Source organism: Falco punctatus, assembly GCF_963210335.1.
Source record: "Falco punctatus genome assembly, chromosome: 7".
In the NCBI taxonomy this organism is placed as follows: domain Eukaryota; kingdom Metazoa; phylum Chordata; class Aves; order Falconiformes; family Falconidae; genus Falco; species Falco punctatus.
The window spans coordinates 20,817,708-20,834,546 of record NC_137587.1 but is presented as its reverse complement, the minus strand read 5'-3'; the positions used below and the strand labels follow the sequence as shown (position 1 = coordinate 20,834,546).

General features: G+C 49.6%; 1 protein-coding gene across 3 annotated transcripts in view; it reads left to right on the top strand.

Moving 5' to 3' along the window:
* The first annotated feature begins 8,275 nt into the window (after positions 1 to 8,275).
* The window catches only part of ACTN1 (actinin alpha 1), a 91,149-nt gene continuing 82,585 nt past the window's right edge, over positions 8,276 to 16,839 (top strand). For 2 of the 3 annotated variants that reach the window (XM_080396497.1, XM_080396495.1), the window contains exon 1: positions 8,276 to 8,554. In XM_080396497.1, coding sequence (XP_080252623.1) covers positions 8,450 to 8,554 — 105 coding nt within the window. In that variant the 5' untranslated portion in view covers positions 8,276 to 8,449. The remainder of the gene's footprint in view (positions 8,555 to 16,839) is intronic. The other variant, XM_080396496.1, reaches the window with a different exon arrangement.

The window sequence follows — 16,839 nt, the reverse complement described above, 5'->3', positions numbered from 1 at the left end:
TTGTAGAATGCTTCATCCCAGTTGGGTGGTCTGTAACGGACTCCCACCATGATATCCCGCCTTGTTGGCTTCCCCTGATTTCTACCCATGAACACTCAACCCTGCTGTCACCATCATTCAGCTCTAGGCAGTCGAAACACTCCCTGACATACAGAGCTACCCCACCACTTCTCCTTCCTTGCTTATCCCTTCTGAGGAGTTTGTAGCCATCCACTGCAGCACTCCAGTCATGCGAGTTATCCCACCGTGTTTCCATGATGGCAACTATGTCATCTCCCTGCTGCATGCTGGCTTCCAGCTCCTCCTGCTTGCTGCCCATGCTTTGGGCACTGGCACAGATGCACTTCAGCTGTGCTATCAATCTCACCTCCAGCCCTGGCATGCCACCACCTGGCTCATCTCTAATGAGCTTGGTTTTATTCCCTTCCCCCTTGGAATCTAGTGTAAAGCTCTCTCGATGAGCCCTGCTAACCCCTGACCTAGGATTCTTCTCCCCCTTTGAGACAGGTGAACCCCATCTGCTGCTAGCAGGCCTGCTGCCATGTAAACTGACCCATGATCAAAGAAAACAAAATTCAGCCAGTGACACCAGGCCTGGATCCAGGTATTGATCTGTGTGACCTTCCAATTACACACCCTGTCATTCCCTGCAACTGGCAGGACCGGAGAAAACACTGCTTGTGCTCCTGATCCCTCAACCAGTTGCCCCAAGGCCTTGAGGTCTCTCTTGGTTGCCCTCAGACTCCTTGTCATTTGGGCTTTGTAGGGCAGTACTGAGGGCCGTACCAGCCAGGGGAGTTTTCCAGTAACATCCCTTACCTGGCCCCGGGGAGGAGCAGGATTCTCTGTGGGTTGGCTCCGGTCGGCATACCGGGCCCTCCATTCCTCTCAGAGTGGAGTCAGCAATGACATCCACCATTGTTTCTTGCCAGCAGAGCTGGTCATGATGCCTGGGGCTGAGCGGCTCTCCCTGGGCAACTCCTCCAGCCTGGATGGGCTTCCATCCACATCGCCACTTTCCTGGCCCTCAGGTTCCAGAGCCGCACACCTGTAGCACAGGGGCACCAGGGAAGGTGAAGCAGGCCGGGACATGACTCGCCTGCTTCCTCCCTGAGCAGGGACCTGTTTCCATTCCTTCCCATCGTATGATGGGGATGACACAGGGTTCATCCTCCAGGCTCATGGTGGAATCAGTTGTCCTTGAAGTTTAGCTTTTCTTATAGCTGTCCTACTTGTTCTTTAAAGCCTCCAGCAGTGGAGATTCAGCAGCTTCCTTTGGTGATCTACTCAAGTGCTTTGCTATCCTGATCGTTCGCAGATTCTCTGGTGGCTACAGCAAACGGTGCAGTGTCTTCTGCTTTGCAGTAAACTTTTACGTATTTGACGTCTGCTACTGTGTCTCACTTCAGTTTTTTCTTCCCTACGCTAAACAAGTGTGCTTCTTTCAGTCTCCCCTCAAAGCTCAGGTTTTCTAGACCTCTGAGCCTTCTTGTTACTTCTCCTTTGGACTCTCTCCAACTGATGAGTATCTTTCTTAAAAACTGCACTCAGAGCCAGGCACAGTGCTCCATCCGCAGCCTTATAATGCCGAGGGGAACAAAAGGTTTTGTTCTCATGTCCTACAAATGACACTGTTGTGTGTGTGCACTTCTGGGCATGGAATTCCTGGGGAAGGCCTGAGAGAGCTGCAGCTTTGGCATTACAACGGCCTGCAAAGCACACATATCTTGCCATGCTGCTGTAATTGCACAGCGTTCCCTGGCTGCTCACAGTACAGACTGCTCCAGACCTGTTGATATCTGTTCTTCTGTGTTTGCTCTGCGTATATAACTAACATAGCCTCAAAAGCAATGCAATGCAAAGTTACGCCATCTCGCACTATGAACAACTCCACCTAGAATCAGATTGCAGTAGCCGCGTAGCCTGCTTGTGTTGCATTTTGCATTGTATCAGATTTCTGCCATCCATCACTCTCCATGGTTCCCCCTATGGGGGTCATCCCGGGCCTGCATCACGCAGGGATCAAAAATTGTAAACAAATGAACTTCATGTGTGATCAGGTCTTACACCAGCTCTCTGCAGCCACTGCATAAGCAGCCTGTCAGGGATGGAGGGGCTGTGTGACCAGAGCACTGAGCTTTCTGGTAATCCATTTCTGAGGCATTATCCTTGCCAGGCCCAGTGTATGCTGGAGCAGACTTCTTCATGAAGCGGGCTGCTTCATGTATCCTGCAGATCTCCCCCAGGGATGCTTATCTGGTGCAAAACTGCACCATGGATGGATGGATGGAGCCTGGGGTCTCCAGCCAGCTGCAGACCACTGAAACAGCTTGTGAAAACTTGAGCAAGCATCCCCAAACCACTTTGCTCTGAACATACCTAGGCATAGCGGTGGTTTTGGTCAGGCAGGGATTGCTGGCACACTATTGCAACAACTGTAACCTGCTGTTGCATGCCTTAACTGTAACCAGCTCTAACAGTAATGGAGCCAGCATGTCCCAGAGCAGTGACAGATGGCATAACAATGACTATGGCTACTCTGGTCAATGTTAGACTTGCAGGTTAGCCGTAGAGCCATGTGGGAAGGAAGCTGGTGCAGCATGGTGTGGTATGATGAGGAAGCTGCCCTGCTCAGAAGAAATGAAATATTTGTTGGCTCTCTCCGTGGAAAGTCATTCCAAGCCATGGCCAAAAAGGAGTTCTGCTTGAAAACAGCCTGAGGATACCACCATACCAGTAATGTACTTGAAGATGGAGGAGGGCTGTTTGTTTGGGTTTTTTAAGTGTTATGCTACAAAATTACAGATTTGCAATTACAGAGAACATCAAAGTGAAGGGAAGGGATTTTAAGGGAAGTTTTTAAGCCAGGGCTAAATAATGACAGGTCTGAGAGTTCAGTGATTCTCTCACAAGAAATGATTTTCTGTGAGGGCAAGGGTGGAGCTGGAAAGAGACTAATCCCTGTGCTTGCCTTCCCTGCGCTACCACCTTGCTGCTGTTCTGTTTCCAGAAAGACTTCACAACACTTGCCTCCAAAGCTTGTCACACTTGCTCCATGGCCAGTTTTGGTCTGGGCCCAGGAAGTGAGAGAAGCAACAAATTCTGTCTCTTGCATCTGCAAGCCATGGGTATGTCATCTGGCAAGCTCTGCTCAGCCAGAGGATGAGAACAAGAGATGCAAACCTGAGTCTCCCCCTTGGTGGCACCAGGAATGAACCAGCCCAGATTTCATCCAGTCTCGAGAGGTAACCAGGCTTTCCTGCTTTCTTACTACCTTGGCCATGTAGAAAACACAGGTTGGCTCTGCCTTTCAGAGCTCTGCTGGTGGAGATGGGTATCTGCTGCTGCACCACGGCTTCCTCTGTGCCTCAGAGCAGCCTCTTCCCCTTCAGCTGCCTCTACCAGAAGAGACTGCACTGAGCATGGCCTGGATCAAGCTTTTGGTTAGTACACAGGTATACCAGTTGTCAGGGATTTGTGCTTTAATTTCCACTGTGCTCTCTTCTGCACTTTAGTTCATTCCCTGACTCTTGTAGGAACATGGAAAATGGTGTTGTATTTAGCATCTCTGGTCCCTGAGCCTCCTTATTTTTTGCACCAGATGGAGGTACTGTGCCAGGGCTGTGAAATGGGATGTCCTTTAAAGACCGACACAGAAACCCACAAGTGCTGAGCAAACAAGCCCACAAATACCTGCCTTAGTACAGGACAACTAGCAGATCAAATGTGAAAACAAAAAGCCCTAACCTTGGGTTACTAAAGGTCTCTGTGCCCATACTATAGAATAAGGATGCTAACCCCAATGAGGTGGCAATTTTGCTGTACAGTGTGTTTCATGGGCATCTAATGTGACTCTGCAGGTAAGGTGCCACCGGATGATTTTACCCTCTATGTCCCTCTGCAGAACGAGCTCAGCAGCTGCCCGGGCTGAGTCTGCTTCTCTTGCACATGATGCTCCTGTGCACTTCTGAGAAGCAAACAGCTTCCCCTCCAGGGATGAAAGGAGGAAGCAAAGGGAAGTATGTGGGCAATGTTGGTCAACTACTCAATTTGCCTTGCAGGATGAAAGTAGATAGAATGAGTATGTGATACAAGGAATATGGGACTGGAGGTATAATTCCTGATTCTATTGTTCAGGTGACACTGTGAAAGCAAAGGAAGCAATCTAGGGTATATTCTGCTAGAAATGTAATATCAAGGTTTTTACAGGAGGAAAAAAACATCATTTTCACAAAATGACACACTTCAAACAATATTTGCAAATGTTTGCTGTGTGAAGACAGCTCTGTAAGTCACTTTGGCCTTAAAGCTTGTGCTTTGAACAAGCACAGCTGACCCCCAGTCAGCAGGAGGACATAACTCCTTCTTCAGGTACTTGTGCAGTCCCAGAAGTCACATTACTTCCAGGATGCAGGGCTGAGGAGCCAATTTTGGAAGGTCAGGTAAATGGGAAAGAAAGTAAAGGGAAAGAGGACTTGGGATGGTGAGGGCAGGGTAGAAGGGGAATACAACTCAGATAAAGAGGCCCTGAAGGAGAGAGATGTTTTGTACTTGGGAGCTGCTTTCAGGCCCCTTTTTCCTCTCCTCCAAACACATCACCCCTGCTTTGGTTCCCTTTTTTGCCTCGCTTCCAGTTATCCCTGGATTATGATGGCATTTATTCCATGGTACTTCTTAAAAGCACAAGTTTCACCTGATCTCTGGGCATGAGGCCTGCCCTAGTCTCCCATGAAGCATGGTATACTCCACTGAACTCCACCAAATTAATGTCTGCATTTCAAAGGTGCTGAGTTCTTACTGGTAAAGTATCCTGGACTGGGGGAAGTAGAAATTATGAAAAAGAGTGTAACTTGTTGAATTCTGTACTGTAAGAGCCCAACATGCAGTTCAAATTTAAGTGCTAAATCCCAGAGCTACAAAGTTTTTGTGTATCTGCAGAATATAAATGCTGAAACTTGGCTGTGAGACTTCCCAAAACAGAAGTCAAGGGCCACTTCAACACAGCCTTGTTCATTGTTGTACAGTGACCGAGCTCACCTGCCGGGCCTCATTACAGAAGCTTATGGATGTTCTTGGCAAGAAAACAGGTATCTCCCCAGGGAAGCTCGTGACCTGTAGTTAATATGCTACACACAAAGAGCAGAAAACAGTAACCAGAAATACCCCAATGCCCTCAGGCTCCCTCCTCTTTTCATCTGTTGCAGGCTGAAGAAGTAGGATGTATGTCTAACTGTTCCCACAGTGGCTCTGCCTGCTGCCCTGGAAAAAGCCTGCTTTCCTTCCATTGGATCAGAAAGACTTTATTGGAGACCCACTGGGTCCAGCAAGGTTTGAATAACACGCACGGAAATCAGCAGCAATCTTGTACAGAGGAGAAGAGAACTCTAGGAGACTAAATAAGGAAAACCAGAGTGCTGCTGCAGTTACAGGCAGGTATCCTTCCCATCAGCAACACTGATTTCTGTAGCTCCTGTTGCTGCTGTGCCTCCCTCTCACATTGCAAGCTAGTCTCTTCCCCTTCGTGGTGCTGGTACAATTCTTCACAAGGGCAAGGGTCCAGTGGATCTGGGAACTATCCCAAGTTTAGAAACAATCTCCCCCCATCACTGTAGGTTCACGAGACTCTGGCCAAGAACACACTCTCACTTTTGTTAAGGAGTCCATGAAAAGCTAAGAGAGTTGGGATGGGGTTAGGAGTGAAAAATTAAGACATTTCCCAGAAATCCAGGCAAGAGTTTTGGGAAGTGAGGATCATGAAGTTAGAAATACAAATGGCAAGGACAATTAGGAAAGAGGCTCTAATATACTAGAAAGCTCACAGCTGTTCTTGATTTTATTACATTTTATTGCACTGATGTTTTACACTAAATCATCTAATCCATCCTCTGCGCTGTGCAAGCAGGAATAGGTAAAGGAGTGGGATATTGGCAATTAATAACATTTTTCTATTTGTAGTACTACCAACCTCTGTAAGAGAGATCACTAGGTGCATCTTACACAGCTAAGTATAACATTATGACTATGGGGATTGTTGCTTTGCAACTCAACTCCAAGGAACAAGAGGCAGCATCCAGAAACGCAAGCCATGTCTTAGGGCTTGGATCTCCATGGTGCTGAGCATCTCCTGGAAAATGCTGAAAATCCTCACTTGCTGAACAGCAGTTGAGACCTCTCACCACATTTGGGGAGGTGTTAAAAGTAGGTTTCAACAATGGGGTCTTAAAGTACGAGAGTGGGGAAGCAATATAGTAGGACCCCCTGCCTTAAAATACAAAGCCCAGGACTTCTCTCAAGGAATGTGTTTGCTTCCCTCCTCCTTTTTTTTCCCCCAGAATTTGCCAATTCTCATATTTTTCCAGATTCTGCAGGTTGGAAGTGTCTTGACAAATAAGAAAAACTAGAAGGTAGGAAAACTGTTAGACACATTTGCTGTCTCTAAATTATCATGTGATCAGGCTGTAGCTGTTCATAATTTCTGTTACTGGGTGTTCATCAAATGGCTGTAAGAAATAAAAACTGGCCTTTTCTCTTTAAACCCTGATGATTTACATGTTTCCCCAATGTAAATTCTTCCACTCTGCTTCTCAGAAACCAGTTAAGTCATCTGTACCTCTCCGCAGTGCAGAACGGTGGGGGAAGTTTCCTTCAAGTCCATTACCATTTCTCCAGAGTGATATGACTATTTTGCATTCCCCACCACTTCATCATGAAGCACAGCCAGAAGGATTTCCAAAGCGCCTGGTAGTCCTGGATTCCTCAGATCTGGCTGCCCTGAGCCTGGTTTCCCAAACGGTCTAAAAATGGAGACATCTTGCACTGGTTTTGAAAATCATGGATGTTACTGTATTTGCCTGCTTAAATCTTTCTAACTTAAGTGATGCATGGCAAGGTAAATACAAGTCTCTGAATGGTGCAGAACAATACTGATAATTATATTTGTGTTTATGATGTCTGAAAGCATACATGAAGAGCATCATATGACACAGGAAGACAGAGTACCATACAGAGCATCTGTCTGTTATGGTCTGCACAGTTATTTACACCAAGAAGTGGAAGAATATATCCAATTTCACCTCCAATGTTTGCAAGAAGCAGGAAGCAAATTCCCCTCTTTTGGAAGAAGAGCTCACTGGTGTAATTTGGGGCTAAATCCTGCCTGATGTTGAACATCTGTGCTCAATCCACCTTGATGCTTTGCAGCATCCTTCCAGTCCATTCTCAGCATCCCTCTCTCCCACATTCACAGGCCACAAATTCTGTTTCCTCTGAATCAGGATGAACTGGGACAGGAGCTCACTCTGCCCTAGATGGTGGTGTGGAGCAGCTTGTCTTCAGGCTTTCTCTCACTTTTCAGAGAGATACCATCCTGCTTCTCAGTGAGACTAATAGGGGAAACTAGTCATGCCATTGTCATTTCCCCCCACCACCACCTGTTTCACTGACAGAAACCCACGTGAAACATTTGTGTATTGGTGCACTCCTTAACAGCTTGTGTTTCTCTCCCGGGAAGCCTGAGAGGAGCCACATGTAGTTTGGTTCAGCGTTTCCCTGTCAAGCAGGTACTTGCAGGCCCGGCCGGGCGGCCTGGCACCGCACACCTGCAGCCCTCGGCTCCGGGTGTGAGGCCTCAGCCACGGCGCTGGCAATCCTAGCGCTCACCCACCGCTGCCGGCCAGGAACAAGAGAAAATCGCTATATTTCGGCACCCTCGGTGCGGGCACACCGGCGAGACCCCACGAGGAAGCAGTATTCCGAGGCGGAGGGTGGCGGGGCTGCAGGGCTGTGACCGAGCGCCCTCACTTCGGGCCCGGGAGGCCGGGCCGCCAGCTGCGCCGCACCAAAGCCGCCTCCCGGGGACAAAATGCTGCTCTGACCCGCGCTGCTCAGCCGCCCCCCGCACCGCTCCGCCGCACCACCCGCCAGGGCGGATCTGCGAGGGGCCTGCTCCCGGTACGGGCTCTCGGTACGGGCTCCCGCGCCCCGTACCGCCGCGGAGCGGAAAATGCCCCGACAGCGGCACCGAGCCTCCCCGCATCGCCCCGGGCCGCCCCGGCTCGCCCGCCCTCGGCCTCGGCCGCCGCCGCGGGAGAGGTGTGGGCGGGGCTGGGGGCGGGGCAGCAGCAGCCCGCCTATGGCGGCGGCCGGGCACCGTGACGGGCGCACGAGAAGCGCAATGAGCGAGAGGCTGTCGCTGGGAAATGCAGCTCGGCCGCGGGCCCTAGCCAATGAGCCGGGCGGGGGCGGGGCGGGGGCGGGGCGTGGCGTCCCGCACCCGCGGTGCTGCGCGCGGCTGAGGTGGAGAGGTGAGAGCGGGCGCCGCCGCCGCCTGCTCGGGCTGAGCGGCCGCGGGCCGGGCACAGCGGGCAGCTTACCGGGGCGGGAACGGGCCGCAGCATTAGCAGCAGCAGCAGCAGTAGTAGTAGGAGCAGCAGCAGCAGCAGCCGCAGCCATGGATCACTACGACCCGCAGCAGACCAACGACTACATGCAGCCGGAGGAGGACTGGGACCGGGACCTGCTCCTCGACCCAGCCTGGGAGAAGCAGCAGAGGAAGGTGGGCGCGCCTCTGTCCCCTCCCCTCCCGGCACACCGCGGGGCCACCGGGACCCATGCCCGCCACCCCCAGCGGCCGCGGCGGGCCGGTGCGCGCCTGGCCGGGGGCTGGCGCTGCGCGGCGTGGCGAGGCGGCGGGGGCGGATGGAGCGGGCAGGTGATGGCGGGGAAGGAGGGAGCGAGGGAGGTGCCGCGGCGGTTCCCCCGCAGCAACAGATGTCCGCCCTGTCACCGGTACTCGGCCCGCTAAGGCGGGCCCGGCCCGCAGGTGCGCCCGGGAGGAGCGCGGCGGGCAGCTCCCCCCACCCCCGCCGCCCCCGTGGCCCCCCCGCTGCCCCCGCCCCGGCGGCCCGGCAGCGGGACCGTAACTGGCTTCTGGTTTGAATGGTGTGGTTTAGGGCAGGGCTTGCGCGGAGCTCATGTCCAAAAATGGTAACATTCGGCCCTTTTTTTAAACCGAAAGGGTGGCGGGGGGGGGGGGGGGGGGAAGCTCAAGAGGAGCTCCAGCCGCGCCGCTCTCTAGTTATGTTTTTTTTCCCCTCCTCCTTTAAACCAAAAGCATCCTGTATTAGATCACTCAGGAATCCTAATCCCCGAAACATTTCCGTTTTAGTCACTTCATCAGGCAACAATACAGCAGAATTCGGAGCAGGGCTCGCGCTGCCATGGCAGGGACACCCCGGGGTGCAGCGGGGTCCCGCCGCGCTTCCCGGCTCGCACTTGCTCACCCTGGGCTGGCGTTGGGGTCGCGCCTTGCTCAGCCCCAGCTGCGAGCAGGCAGGGGAACCCCCAGACCTTCCCTGCCCGAGGGGAGGGTATCGCTTATTTATGCGTAGGTGATCTGTTAATGTATGTGATGTGGCTTCTTGTAAGGATCTGGGAGCAAGTGGGAAGGAGGGCACGGCAGTGAGAGGACTCTTCTTCTTCAGCCCCTCTGCTTCCGGATGGGGGGTTTCCAGGTTCTCCTGTTCATAGCGTCTGAGGTGGCACCACTGAACTCTGGAGCCTGATGAGTTAATGGAAGGTGGTAGCTATAAAGCTGCTTGGAGGGACCTGGGTGATGAGAGTAGACAGCATGAGAATTAAAGCACACAAACAAGGGCATGTAGTGGAGAAAGGGTTGATGGGGTGTGAGTTATGTTTGTAACATTTCAACAAAGGAGAAGGAGGGGAATGTAACTGTGGTCTGGGGTGTGAGTCCTGGGTGGCTTATAGGAAGACCAGGCTCTGCTCCTTTGAGGAGGAAAGTTTCTTCCTTTTCAAAAGAACTGCCTAGCCGTGATCTGTATCTCCAGTCCTATACCTATATGAGGTAAATACATCTAGAAACGGCCAGCAGGGCCCAGAGCGAGATGGGCAGTGTTGCTCACAGGCTGTGAGGGAAAATGATTGTCATGACATGGGGGTTTTTTTGCCTTTCACAGTGCAGGGTGAGGCAAAATATTTTATATGTAGTGGCACACTGACTCGGTTGTCAGAAGCAGGAGCTGAACCTTTGGCTTTAAAAGAAGTCCTAAAGCCCAGGTTGTGGTACGTGCAGTAAAGGCCATGCTCTTTTAATAGTGTCTCCTTCTAGGAGATAAGTCCTCTTGATCTTATCACAAGAGGGGGACAGAGAGCTACTCTGTTAACTTGGTTACTTGGGCAGAGTAGGGGAGAAGCCAAGAGGGAGTTTTAAGGAATTAACAGATCTGTTCCAAAATAACCCAAGCCAATTTCTTCTGATGGTCAGCTGCTATCAGTTGAATTTGATGTGCTGAGTGTCATTCTCCAGCTTGCTGAACGGCAGGGCTCTATATGGTTAGGTGCCCTTCGCTGGTGGTGGGGTTGCTTGATTGCTTTTCTTCCTGCCGACGGACAGTTGAAGCTGTTCCCTTGAAGCTGTTCCCTTCTGCCGTGAGTGCAAGTTCATGGTTTTATCGTGACCCACCCCTCTGGTGTCTGTAGGTAGGAAGATCAAGTCTGGGAATGATGGCTCCTAGTTACAGCCAGTCAGGCTTGTGCACCCTCAAAGGGATAGATGACTGGACCCCAGCCTGTGTAGGCTGTGCAGATACTGAGGGACAGTTTTGTTCCCTTCCCCAGGGTCTGAATGTGACCAAAAGCCCTGTCAGGGTCTTGAGGCTTGATACCTTCAGAGGTGACGAGATAACAGTATCCACCAAGCATAAGCCTGGGATGTGTAGTGTAGCAAAACTGTCACCCCTTCTTTCTTGTGAAATGAAATCACTGCAGTAATTGAAGTTAAATGTTCATTACTGTACATGTTAGTTGATACTTACTGAGTTGAACAGGAGAGATTTGTGCCTCCCAAGTATTCCTGGAAGCTCTCTTCAAGCTTAGTGTTTCCTGGTTGATTCATGTGGTTTAGGTTTTCCTTCACCTAAGGAATAGCTAGAGAAATTCTGATAGAGGAAATCTAAGTACTAAATCAGATAGTACTAAATCTGATGTAAGTACTACCAAATCGTTGCTGCTGTTATTATTTATGGCACTGAGGACAGCTGGTGAGGCAGACTTGCAACTTCTGTGCTCAGGGCCTCTATGGGAGAGGAGATGGCATATCTGAAGTGGTAGCATGGCTGGTAATCCAGGGACCAAGTATCTGTGTGAGAAGAGACTGTGTCTTGCTGGCTGTTTCCCACCCAGCCCCTTGTGTCTCAGCTTAGTAAAGCCCTGTGGGCTGGGGAGAGCTGTGCCACAGTGCTGTCCTGTGCAGCTTTGTGCAGCTGGGACTAATTGAAACTTGGGAAGCAAACAGTCTAGAGATGTTACTCAAAGATGAATTGAATCTACCTCCCCTTCTCCCAGCTGCATGGACTCGGCATGTCGGAAGCAGGAAGATCTGTGACTTTTCTTTTTTTTTTTTTTTTTTTTTTTTGTGACAGCCTCAAGAGGCACGCTGTAAGGACAAGTTTGCTGAATTTTCAGGAGATGCTGGTTCACAGGTTTTCTGTGTCCTGAGAGACAGATATGACAGCCTTAGCTGGCTGGAATGGTGTTTGAGAGATGATCTTGTGAGCTGCTTTGAGATGGGTAAATAGGTGAGCTGCAGAGTGAATTTCATGTTTGCAGTGTGCAGCTTGGCCCCCTGAACATGATACAGAGAAGAGACACTGGTCTCGTGCCTCTTCCCACCTGCCCCTTCCTGGGAAGTTACTGTTTTACAATGTAGGGATAAAGTGACAGTTCCTGGGAGGAAAGCAGCTTTCCACGCGAAGCCTATTTTTCATGTCTATCAAAAGAGGTTTTAAAGAGCTCGTTGCAGCGTCGCTATTCGTAAGCGGCAAAAAATACAATGTGCGGAACAAATTCAGCTACTTCTCACTTGATATAAGCCTCTGCACAGCCTTTTGTTCGGGAGCAGGGGGTCTCTTCTGGGAATTAAAATATTTTCCCCTTTGCACTGTTGAACTCATTTCAGTAGTTTCTTCTAATAGCCTTTTCTTTCCTCTCCCATCTCTTTTCTTTCCTGTCTGGAGACAGGCCTCAAAGTAGCACCAGCCAAGGCATAATGGAATTGATCCTGCTGTTCCCGTGTTACAAAAAACTCGCTGAAAGGCATCACAACAGTCTCACCTAGCTGTTGGGGTAGGAACCTTGCTGTGTAAAATGTACGTATGTTGGTGTTTACTGGCCAAGAGATCGTCACTCATGCCCACAAGGACATTTCTCCATCTTGCTCTGCAGGGTTCAGACTTCTCCTGAGTCAGTCTGAGGGCTTTTGGTGAAGGAGCTTTACTGAAGCTTTGGTGAAGGATTTGGCCTTGAGGGATCGGGTGAGCCATTTGGTGCTCAGCATGCCTGGGTCGTCTTTGCGGGTGAGGTGAGGGACATTGGAGATAAGGACAACCTCCTGCCACTGCCTCCTGAGTGTCCCAGGGAGGTCAGGAATGACACTGGGGTGAAGTTGGCACTGCTTTGGGGTGTTGGTGGAGAGAGGCCCTCAGGCCCTGCATGCCTCCTGTTGGCCACTCTCGTCAACTGGTTGGTCAAGGTGCACCTTGTTCAGGGTTTATTTTAAAATCTGGCCTGAAGCAACTTGTCCCAGCTGTAATGACCTGGCAGCTGCTGTCTTGACAATGAGTAGGAAGACGGGTTCATTTGCAGCATGTAGAAGACAACCATATACAACTTAAATGCTGTAAGGAATGATAGTAATGCTTTTCCTTAACAAAAAACCCCAACCAACCAAACAAAAAAATTTGCTGAAATAAATGTGCCTTGTCTTTATCCAGTGCTGCTGTGCCTCACCAGATTGGCATTTCTGTGGCAATGTGACAGTAAATAATACCTCTGGCTGAGAGAGCTGCATCGCTTAGATTTACAGTGCTGCTGAAGCAGTGATAGTACTGACTTTGGGAGCGTCTTTTCTGCCCTAAAGAAGTACTTACTAAGCACAGTTATTCACAGACTTGCAAGAAATTGCCTGTTAGAAATGGCCGTCTCCCAGGACCCCTTTTGACACTATGCCATGCACTGTGTGTAAAGATACACATAAATACGGGGCCGACTGCATAACCTAAAAAGCCATGGGTCTCATGGCCCTGCTGTGCCTGCATCCAACAGGTCTTACTGCTCTTGTTAGGATTTGAATTTTGCTGTGCTAATTACCTCTCTGTTTGAGGTAGGGTTGTTAGTGATAGAAAGTACCTGTTTAACAGAGCCCAGGTCCCTCATGGAAACACCCCACCTCCAAGCCTTCGGGGTAGCATGCTCAGATCAAGTGGCATAAGTGTGACTAGTATCGCCACCAAAATGTAAAAGTCACAATCACAGCTTCCTTTGCCCTTGGACTGAGTGTACTCTTGTCCAGACAGGGTCTATTTTGAGAAGGGTTTCTAGATTTCCAGAAAACTACATTTGTCGTAGTTGCTGTGGATCCACAAGAGGTGTGATACTACACCTAGTCTGTAGTTTGCTAAAATTTCTTTCAGTACCATTACAGATTCAGCCGTGAGGCAAATAAAAGTGTGTCATTAGTGAATGTACAGCACTGAGTCCCTTTGCTCCTGCTGTGAGTGATGCTGTGTAGTACTCTATGGGCCATAGTGAGGGATGGTGCTTGTGTGGTCTTTGCAATGTGGGTGTGCTGCCGGAACGGTGGCCCTGATGCATGTGAGGATCTTCTGTGCCTTATTTTGCACCAACCAGTATCATACAGAAGCAGAATGCTGAAATTTGTAAGGCTGCTTGCTCAGCTGCTCTTTCATAGTCAAACAGGCAGGCAATATAGGTCACCAGATATCTCTTCCAGATCAAGCTTTTGTTGTTTAACATAGGTAGCTTATTGCCAGATACTTGCTCTTCAAAACACTAAACTCAGAAGTTGCTGTAGGGGGCTCTGGAAATATCTGGCTTTGTAGATCAGTTACTTGTCTTGAGTGTGGGAGCTGCCTCATATTTTCTGTGGTCAGGTTTCGTCAGGATGTGCAGTTGTGGTTTTTTTAATGACAACATTATTATTCATTGTAACCTCTTGATGCATGATGAATGAGGCATGTGCACTTTGCAGTGACTTACCCACCTATTTAGCATCCTATTTAAGCGGGGGGGGGGGGGGGAAGTAAGGAGAAAGCAGACATGGGTTAAAAAGGAGACCACGCGTACTTTGGGGGGCTCGGTAATGGATCCCAAGGTTCAACTTGTAAGAACATGATACTTGCCAAACTGCATTGAACTGTTCCTTCTCCTAATGTTCTAGGGAAGGGTGGAACACCTCAAAGGCATCCAGCTACCAGCCCAGTGATGTAAAGTGTGTCTGTCTGGGGAATTTCTTGCTGACTGCTTCAGGCAACCAGTTTAAATTCTTCTGTGTGTGATTTGGTAATGACGTTTTTTTGCTGTGCATAAGTGTGAAGGCTAGAGAGGATAACATTGTTTTCCTCCCTGGCCGCTTGCAGTGCTTGGTGGTGTAGCTTGGGGCATCTGGCATGCCACATAGGGCATTTTTAAGCAGAAACTGATTGGAAACTTCAGTTTTCTTGGCTGTCTGGTGAGAACTTGTCCCCTTAGAAGGAAGTGGGTGCTTTTGTGTGAGGTGCTGTTGTCTGGCTATGAAATTCAAGTGTAACTGGATGGTAGCTGTGAGAATGTGGACCAGTAAACCTGTTAAGTAAAAGTGTTTGTGAACACCGGGACTGCATTTTGAGAAGCAGCGTGTGTTACAGTGGAGACTCAGTGAATGAATGGTACCTGCTCTTCCCAGCACTGAGGTGACCACCATGAATGGTAGTAACGTGCTCCCCAGCTGCTCCTGCTGCAGGCACCTTGCTCTTCCCATGGGTGCTGTGTGAGAGGTGCAGTTCTCATGCAGTTTTTTAACTGGAGGAGGAGCAGGGTTCAGTTGGCATTTCTGGCCAGGTTGTGAGCCTGTGTCACCTTTTCTGTGCCACCTCACTGAAATCCACTTAAGACTTTGGCTTGGAGTTCTTAAGGCTGGCACAAGCAGCAGTGACAGAGATGGTGAAAACTTGCACGGCTGTGCTGGGGAAGGACTGAGAGCATTTTCCAGCTGCCTGTGGATTATCACTGTTGTGCCCGACACTCAGACTGTTATCTGGGGTGCACTTACACTAGCAGAGGATGGCTGTGCTCCTTCTGATGATGAGGTGCAGAAAGCAGTCACTGTAGAAAAGAGGCTGGAGAGTTGTCTGGGGAAACGTTGTGAAGTTGCTAAAATGCAACACATATAGTGGACTGGTCTCACTTTAATGTGTTTCATCTGCCCCAGGAGCTTGCTGGATGTGTTGCTGTGATTTTTAGAGGTGTTCTGTACAGTGTTTGAGGAGGATGGGATGCAACAGAGTTTACTCTTCTTTTATAAAGAGCATAGAACTGATTTCCTGCCATGGACTATTGGAAACATGATGGTTACCATGTGGAACGTGCTTAGCATGACTACTACAAATCTTGTATAGCAATGTAAAACCCTCTCATCCCCTCAAAGCCATAGGTGAACTGTGCGTGTAGGGGGAAAGATGTGTGTAGTATGCTTGGCAAGTGCTAGGTAGGGAAAACCATGACCTTAGCAAGAAAAGCGGTCACCTCTTTCTTCATAGGGACGCAAGATTTGCATTAACTCGGGTTTGGGCCTGAAACATGTTACACAGAGCTTGGATCTATTGAGATGAGTTGGTGTAGAGTGCTAAGATAGGCTGGTCAGCAGCAGGACCTTCTGCTGATGCTAGTCATGCCAGAAAAGTCTGCTTTGTTGAAGTCTGTAGAGCCACCTGGTGTGTGAGACTGACATACAGACTCAGTAGTCACCCTGATCACCAAGACAGAACTGGGGATTCCCTTGGGCCAACCCAAAAGATGCTTAAGTGAGCAAACCCACTAACATTAATATGATTAGCAAAAAAAAAAAATCTTCCTTCCTGTTCCCCTCCCACTGTTGCCTTTGCTGCTCTTGTCTCTCCACTGCCTGAGAGTAGAACTTGGTCATAGGATGTCTGTGGTGTGGCCTGGTGCCAGTTTAACCTCTTGGCTCCCTATTAGGCAGTAAAGCAGAACCATTTTTCCCCCATGTTGTTTTCCTGTTGTTGTCTTTCCTGCTCTGCTGGCAACAATGTGCATCCTATTGGTAAGGGCTGGGTCAGGCCTTTGCAAGCCAACCCTTGTATGCAGCTGACTGACTTCAAGCTTTTACCTGCAGTTGTCCTCTCTTCTTCCAAATCTGTTGCTGCTTTGAAGCACTACAACGCGAACAAGACTCTGCAGAGACCTTCTCCATGCTCTAGTGCGCTGAAACAGTTCCCATTGACAGGCCTGGGGTATGCATGCATAAACAAAGGGGATTGTGGGGTCTCATCCAGATAAATCATTGATTTGTCACTCTATCTATGTAAACTGAAAACCTCCTGGAAATGTATTCATCCCTGTAGCGTGGGAAATGATAGCAAAACTGGCCTTTCCATTGTATTGGAGCCAAGAAGGGAAGTGTTGTCAGGTGAAAAGGCCGTGTCTTGGCTATTAACACTCGCTACAGTGGACACCACTGATGTGAGTCTCCATATATCACTCAGATTGGAGTGGTTTCAAGTAGGTCTCTGAATGCCAGCAATCCAGGGCTTCTGGGCAATATTACAGGAACACACCAGTGTGGATAGTTGATAGACAGGTGAGGCTGCAGGGAAGACTTCTTAAACAGCAGCTTTTTCCACATCCTCTTAGATGGTTTATGCGGTCAATGGGAAGTCAGGGATGACTTGATGTATCAGCTGGTTGCTTCTTTGGCCATGTGCTTGACTTTGCAGTGACCATGCATTACTGCGATGCAGTGTG